The following is an 8,522-nucleotide window of genomic DNA, read 5'->3' on the forward strand; positions in this document are numbered from 1 at the left end:
CAAATAAGGTGTAGAGTTAAAGTCCTGTGTCTGATTGGTGGTAATGTATGGCAACGTCAGAGGTTAGTTTTGCCCAATCAGGAGCTGCAAATCTCGAAGTCGCATTCCCATTGGTTAAAATGAAGCTGCACTCTTGACCTATGACACGTCTTCTTTTTCGCGCCCAATATTGGTTATAAAAAGTGCTTCCCTTACGCTTTCGCTTTACTTGCCACCAGGAGTTTACTGGAGCCACTATGTCTGGACGCGGCAAGCAGGGAGGCAAAGCTCGCGCCAAGGCCAAGACCCGCTCTTCCCGGGCCGGCCTTCAGTTCCCCGTGGGTCGAGTGCACCGTCTGCTCCGCAAGGGCAACTATGCCGAGCGGGTCGGAGCCGGCGCCCCGGTGTACCTGGCGGCGGTGCTGGAGTACCTGACCGCCGAGATCCTGGAGCTGGCGGGCAACGCGGCTCGCGACAACAAGAAGACGCGCATCATCCCGCGCCACCTGCAGCTGGCCATCCGCAACGACGAGGAGCTCAACAAGCTGCTGGGCAAAGTCACCATCGCTCAGGGCGGCGTCCTGCCCAACATCCAGGCCGTGCTGCTGCCCAAGAAGACCGAGAGCCACCACAAAGCCAAGTGAGGAGCGAGGTTAGGAAAACCGAAAAACAAAGGCTCTTTTCAGAGCCACTTAAATTATCTTAGAAGAAGCTGAACACACCTTCTGTTATAACGATTTTGACTGTCACATTGTAAAATGTTCCTTCTCAAGGCGAGGGAAGTGAAGCAATTCTTAAGTGTACATAAATGGGTCTACTAGAAGGCAGTAGGGGCTGACAGGGTTAGTATGTTGAGGCTTAGTAGGAATAACAGGTGAAGTTAACCGCCAATCTGTGAAACCTGCTTTTTAGTTCTTGCCTAATAATGTTAGTAACCCTGAGTGCAATAGACCGATGACCCTTCAAAAGCAACTTTGGCGCTTTTGGGTACTACACTGGTCGAGTCCACAGGAATAAACCAGAGTCACAGGTGGGCCGGGCGCGGTGGCTCACGCCTGTAATTCTAACACTGGGATGCCGAGGCGGACGGATTGCTCCAGGTCAGGAGTTTGAAACCAGCCCGAGCGAGACCCGTCTCTACTATAAATAGAAACAAATTAATTGGCCAACTAATATACATAGGGGAAATTAGCCGGGCATGGTGGCGCGTGCCTGTAGTCCTAGCTACTCGGGAGGCTGAGGCAGGAGGATCACTTGAGCCCAGGAGTTTGGGGTTGCTGTGAGCTAGGCTGATACCATGACACTCACTCTAGCCTGGGCAACAAGGCGAGACTGTCTCAAAAAGAGTCACAGGTGATGGAATTCTTAAAATACTCTTAGTAACCATTTCCGTTCCTTAGGATTGGTTTCTAATAGCAGTTACGAGAATTTGATTTGTTGGTTAAATTGGTTAAAAATATGCAGAACTTCTTGGATCTCGTTAAATCTTTGGCCCTATTTATTTGAAACACATGTATTCACTTAATGCACTCTTCCAGTAACTTAGGATACAACAGTGAATGTCACCTAGAAAATCTACCACCACGTAAGTTACTTCTAGATTGGAGAAACAAGCATGTAAACGTGTAATATGTGATATATATCCTATTAGAAAATATGTCAAGTAATATATATGTAATATGTCAAGTAATATATATCCTATGAGCAAAAATACTAAGGAGGTAAACTAACACATAATGGGAACTATTTTAGATAGAGATTAGCAAAAATAACCTCTTTGAAAGTGTTACTTGATCAGAGAGCTTACTTGAATTTAGAAAATGAGACAGCTCTCATGAAAAGGCAACTGGAAGTGCAAAGGCCTTAAGACAAAATGTTTGGCATTTTGTGAGAATAACCAGAAGGCCTATGAGGCTAAGTAAAAGCAAGTAATACATGAGGGGAAGGGGGAGTTTTAGGGGAATGGGGAGGAGAAAAACCATAATAATAGGGCTTTGTAGGATATGTAAATTAATGTGAAAAAGTAATCAAAAGCAATAGCAATCCTGATCTGAGATAAGCTTGATAACACAAAGTAGCTAGGTAGAAAAAGCTGTGGAACCTAAGCCACTTTTTTAAAAAAGACAGCATAAAAATATAATTTTGTATGGTTCACAAACTTAAAAGATTTAAGAGGACAGTTTATAATTCAATACAGATTTGCTTACCCCATCTTTGCCTGAAGAAGCATTGTATAGAAAAATGATAAAATGGAAGAGATCCAGAAAGAAAAATTTACGATATGGTGACACATATTGGGTTCTTGATATGCAGATGCTGAGAGAGATGATTATATCTTGGAGTACAAGGTGTTTATTAGGGATCAACATCTGTGAAAGGCAGAAGAACTAGGATTGGGCAGAGGACAATGTCCAACGGTACAGACCAGATAAATGCTCAACCAACTCAATGGAGAGCTCTAAAGCCAATACTGCCAGGGAGAGTTGCCCCACTTTTGGCCAACAGGGCTCTGGCCCAAGCTTCTTTTTTTTTTTTTTAATTAATTTTTATTTCATTTTTATTTCATCATTTGTACCCCCATTTCATTATGGGGGTACAAATGTTATGGTTACATATATTGCCCTTGCCTCCCCTCTCCCCTTGAGTCAGCTTTAAGCGTGTCCACCCTCCAGATGGTGCACACAGCATTCATGTAAGTATATACCCATTCCCTCCATCCCCCTCCCACCTGCCCAACACCCGATAAATGTTTGGTTTTTTTTGGACCATGCTTCTTATCCCCACATTGCTCCACTGGAAGAGGACTGCCCTGGAGAAGGGTATGGCCTTACATAGGGTGGAACTCTGCAACTGAGGCACACACTGCAGGAGCTGACAGCTGGTGCCTATCTACTAACTCTGCTCTCTGCAGTTTGACAGCAAGTCCTTCCTTGAAGGAGGACCTGGGCAATGCATTTCCATGTCTATGACATACTGTAACATAATTGTAAATACCACTGTTGAGTAATGTCTATGATGGTGTCTGTGAGACTAACTTTAGAATACATAGCTGGTATTGTTTTACTTTCATCATGGAATTCAAGGGAGATGCATTTTATTTTTAGAGAAATGAGAAAATTTGGACTGTCTACAAAATCTATTAATTTGACATACTCCAGTAAGAGTTTTAAATGCCTCAGTCATTGCAAATAGAAGGTAATATAAAACAATTATAAGGTATATGCGTATATGCGAGAGTTTTTCCTCCAGATCGAACAAATCCTTTCATTTTTCCAATACTGGGAAATAATCCAGCTTTGCCCCATAATATGGAAGCTTCAAAATGAATATGTGAGGCCCAAAGAAACAGAGTGAACCTTTAGAGGAAACACGAAAGAGATATTTTGTCCCACCACTTATGGACTACTATGTAACATGAATGTGTTCAATTCTCACAACTCTCTGAGGTGGATTCAAATTTAGAAAAGAAAGTATGGTGTTATTACTTATCCAATCCAATTCTCAATTAGTAGGAAAATTGGCCATTGGCCAAATCCAACTTGAAGCCAAAAGGCAAGGACTAAATTCATATATAGGTCAGTGTCCTGGGGACATGGGGTAAAGCAAGGGGAGAGAAAATCTAGACCAACAGTAAATCCCTGGCACGGTCCATTCCTTTTGTCCTTTGACATTGCTCAAGTCAAAAATCTATATTCCAGCATAGCATGTGTGAAATCACAGCCAGCTCATAGGGTTATATCAGTTTGTTCATAATCCTACGTTAAACCTAAAATGTTATCACCCTCTTAGAAGGTACTCAGATACAAAGTAAGGTATAATTAGTTAGCAATGCAACAAGCTGCTATGAATTCTTCTGTAGATTATCATGAGGTTTAAATTAGTAATCGCAAACTGGGCATGGTGGCCCATGCCTATACTCCCAGCACTTGGGAAAAGCCAAGGTGGGAGGATGGTTTGAACCCTGAAGTTCCAGGTTGCAGTCAGCTATGATCACACAACTGCAGTTGCATTCCAGCCTGGGTGACAAAGTGAGACTGTTTGAAAAAGAAAAAAAGTAATCACAGTTTCCTCCTCCTAAAATTCATTCCTCATTATCCTGATCTTTGTCAGGATTCTTTACATGACAATATAAAGTATGCCTTTATTCCTATGGTATCTGTCCTTGTGATCTTTTCTTGATGGTTTTGCTACAACTTTTAATTGACCAGGGCTTGTGGGCAAAAATATTTAGAGGCTTCCCTGGGTTAGTAGTATGTTTACTTCTACTAGACAGCAGACACTCAATTATCTCCTGGATACTGGGACCCATCATTCCAGCGAGAAGGACATTTTTCTCTGCCTATTGGTTCAGTGGCATGAAAGGACTAAAATGACCAAAAGCAGTTCTCAAATTTCAATTGATTTAAAAGGTGGCAATGCTTCCTAGTGGAAACATTTGTCCAATGGGCACAAGAACCCTCAATCTCTCAGAGATTAAGGTCAAAAGGATAAGATATAAAATTCTCCAAATGGATTACTGAGTAATATGAGAAGAGTTATTCCCACCTCTACTCTTTGATTCACAGATATGTGCATTCTGGATATGGGGGATATGTCTTTATATTGTAGGGCGGAGGAATTTGTAGGACAGAGGAAGGGCAGAGGAGTTTTTCCAATTGTCGGGAATTTACTTGGGTGGGGCAATGAGCTAACCGCAAACCTTTGCTTCTGGTCATTGCTTGCTTGCTACACCGCTGTAAGGGGAATTATGGGGTGAGGTCATTGAAGCACAGGCGACTGGCCCATCAGGCAATAGAGGGCAACCAACCCGCCAATTATTTCAAAAGGCAATAGTGGGCAATCAATCACTTTAAAGGTCAACGCATGATCCATGCGTAGTAGGCATGTGCGCGGCTTGTGCACCATGGGGATAAAAGGCATGTCGTTTTTCCGGTCGGGGTCCTTGCCTGCGAGAGTGGCCACTGCGTTGGTTCTCTGGGGCTTGGACCCTGGCTAGCCAGAAAATAAACCTCCTCTTGTGTGATTGCATCCTCAATGTCTCTGCTTTTCTGTCCGGTGGGGCTGTGGAAGGTCGGTCCCTAACAATATTTTGGTAACTGTTTTATTAATAATACTTTTTAATACCATCACAGTGGTAATTAAGTATCAACATGGATTTGGGGGAACATATTTAGACCATAACAATTTTCAAGAGGAAGGAGAGATCAACTGTGTCAAATGCTGCTGAGAAGTCATGTAAGATGAGGACTAACAAATATTAGATATAGCCATTTCAATGAGTGAAATTTAAAAGATCAGTTTAAGTGGAGTGTTTGAGAAGGCAAGATGAAGGAGATTAAAGGAATGAGATGAAAGAAATATGAGTTTGATGACACTTGGGAGAAATATAGCTGCAAAATGAAGGGCAGAACTATCAGTAGCTGAAGGAAAAAAATAAAAGCAAGAGAACATTTCAGATGGAAGAAATAAAAGCTGGATGCTGATAAGAAAGATCCTATAGAGGTGAAATAAGGTTTTTTATTACACAGGAGAAAGAGAAAAATATTGCTGGAATTACGCCCCTGAGTAGGAGAGAGAGTTTTTAATTTATTTCTTATAGAAAATTTAGAAATTCAGAAGTGGAAGTGTAACAGAGTAGTCACCCCTCCTCCTATAGATATGGAAGAGAAATATTGAGAGTGGAGAATACGTAACAGAGGTAATGGCCTGGAAAATAATGGCAAAAATGTTTTCTCTCTTTAAAACATTCTCCACTCCTTTTCGAGAACTAAAGCCTGTATCCCTGCCTCAGGCCAGGGGTTGGGAGGGGCATGGTAAGTCTTTAGTTTATTTGTGCAACAGGAGATGACCCACCCTCACCTGATAAAGGGAAGTCCTGGGCAGAGGTCAGGAGATTGTCTTCAGCTGAGATGGGATGATCGGAATCAGCAGCAGTAGTTGAACAGTAATTGCCAGAAGCTGAGGCCCCATCCTTTAAAAGCTCTGTATCTCTGTGAATGTTCAGAAAATTTGGATTTTGAGATGAGAAGGTCTACCATTTTTCCTCCTTTGGCGGCAAGGCTATAAAACTTATCTTTCCTCCTCCCCAAATCACTTGTCCTTGTTCCTCTGATTTGGCCTGGTAACAGAAGAGTGCATGACATTGGTAAATGTAGAGTTGATAGGTCACAGTATGCCAGCCTGTCTCTTATCTTTCTCCGAGTCACTGTAGTTAATGTGTCAGACAAAATCCCCAGAATGCACAAGAAAAGAGGCTTTATTTATTTTAGAGACAAAGTCTCCATCTGTCACCTAGCCTATAATGCAGTGGCTGGATCATAGTTCACTGTAATGTCAAAGTCCTGGGCTCAAGTAATCCTCCTGCATAGCTAGGACTACAGGCATGCACCACCATGCCCCATTAATTTTGTAATTTTTTTTTTTTTTTTGTAGAGTTGGTGGAGGTTGGTGGGGGTCTCACTGCATTGCCTAGGCTAATCTTGAACTCCTGGCTCAAGTTATCTTCCCACCTTGGCCTCCCAAAATGCTGGGATTGCAAGAACCACCCTGCCTATGACACCAAAGACACAGCTTTTGCCTCTCCTTATAGAGAATTGTATTCAGATAAACCCTAATGCCAAAAACACCACAGCAGAAAATGCTGAAAAGCACTTCCATTCACAGCAGCTTTCTAAACTGAGTCGGGGAAGTCCCTAAGGAAAGGAGAGGAAGGAGATATCCAATTTAAAGAGACCTGAGACTGAGAGGGGCAGCCTGCTTACTGGTTGCATTTCCTTTCTTTGAGCTCATGCCCTTGAGACTGAGAAAGCCTTCAGGTCTCTTCCCTGATCAAAAGAATTAATGTTGGGAAGCAGATAATTCTTCATTGACCAAACCTGCTAATAATTTGGATGGTTTTGTATAATCTAGAGGAAAGGAGATGAAGAAAATCTCAGAAAATTTAAAACATTGCTTTGGCTCTGCTGAGAAGCTTTATTATGGACAGTTGCTGGGATAATTTTGAGCTCCTTTCTTTAGATTTTTATCAGTTCTTTCCCACCAAACATCCAAATGTGAGTATCAGCCTCTACTCATAATAAAGCCATGCCTATCCTGCCAGGTCAGATGCCGTTGGGGGAAGTTGCTTTCATAGAGCATTGGATTATAATCTCTACCCATTCATTCATTCTGCAATCAAACAATATTGATAAAGAACCTACTAAATGGGGAGCCCTCATGATAGACTATTGAACAAAATACTTCCTCTTGGAGTATACTGTACAAGAAGAGAGACTGACATTAATGAAATAACTCTAGTAACTTGTACATCATCATAAACTGATATAGGGGCTCTGAAGGAAAAGTAAAAAAGAATCAAGGAACAGAGAGAACAATGAAATTTGACCTAGACTGGGAGGAATATGTTATGTGGAGAGGGGAGGGAGGTCAGGAAACACTTCCCTGATTATTGCAGCTGAAGCATGAATCAAATTTAACCAGGTACAGAGAAGATATCATTCCATGTCAAGGGAAAAGCACATCTAGGACCTTGACTGTAGAAGGCATGTTTGTAGAACATCAACCAGGGAGGAAGGGAAGTCCCATAGAGCTTTAGAGCCACACAAGAAGCATGTTGTTGCGTCCCCCTTCTAGTAACCTAGGTAGATAGGAAGAAAGAAGTTTCACTATGAAGTCTGAGTGCCCCAAGACACTGAGCATTTTCTGATAGCTGCAGGGGTGGGGAACCTGCAGCCTCGGGGTCACATGTGACCTTCTGGATCCTCAAGTGCAGCCTTTTGACTAAATCTGTATTTTACAGAACAAGTCCTTTTAATAAAGGAACTTGTAAGGTTTTTCGGTGGTGGAGAAAAGAAACAGAAAGAGAGAAAGAGTGGGGGCCAAACCATGTGGCTTTATTATACACTTCTGGACGAGGTTCTGGGGCCCCAAGAGAAGGGGGCCCCAGAAGTCGCCTCTGTTTGAAGGGGCTGAGGCCTTTTATACCCTTTGGACCTGGCTAGGGACTTTTGGCGGGAAGAGCTGGGATTTTCCATTGTGACCTTGGGTGGTCGTTGAGAAATAGGAGGGGCTGGAAGTATTTGTGGAATCCAGAAGCAGAAAAGTTCTCATCAGGATGAACATCTGGGTGTGGCTCCTCTCAGCAAGGCCTAGAAGTTTGTCCTTGGCAGGTCTGGTCTCCTGAGCCTTTTCTTTTTAGATCTAGGGAAGGGAGGGGGCCGCCACCAGCCTTATAGGATTTGTTCTGTGAAGTTTGGGTTGAGCTGAGGGGCCACATGTGGCCTTGAGGTCACAGGTTCCAAGCTGAGTCTGGGGCATGCCTTCCTGGTGGGTCAGAGTGAGGCCACGTAGTTTCCAGGGAACTAGAGACTCACTCTCAGCACCTGTTGAGATGCTAGATGCCACCTGGAGATTCTGACCAGGTTGGCTGAAAATGCCATCCAAGCAGGTCCCCTTCAAAGCAGTGTCCTCTCCCTTTTGTTGCCAAAGGTCTGTGGACCACACTTTTAAAACTGAGGAAGTACCAACCCTAATTTCCATTTCCT

General features: G+C 42.9%; 1 protein-coding gene across 1 annotated transcript; it reads left to right on the forward strand.

Moving 5' to 3' along the window:
* Positions 1 to 207: 207 nt before the first annotated feature.
* Positions 208 to 653, forward strand: LOC105858690 (histone H2A type 1-H). Its single transcript, XM_076010532.1, has one exon. The coding sequence runs from the start codon at positions 237 to 239 to the stop codon at positions 621 to 623; it is 387 nt and encodes a 128-aa protein (XP_075866647.1). The 5' UTR covers positions 208 to 236; the 3' UTR covers positions 624 to 653.
* The last annotated feature ends 7,869 nt before the right edge of the window (positions 654 to 8,522 follow it).

The sequence above is a fragment of the Microcebus murinus genome, chromosome 15 (assembly GCF_040939455.1).
Source record: "Microcebus murinus isolate Inina chromosome 15, M.murinus_Inina_mat1.0, whole genome shotgun sequence".
In the NCBI taxonomy this organism is placed as follows: domain Eukaryota; kingdom Metazoa; phylum Chordata; class Mammalia; order Primates; family Cheirogaleidae; genus Microcebus; species Microcebus murinus.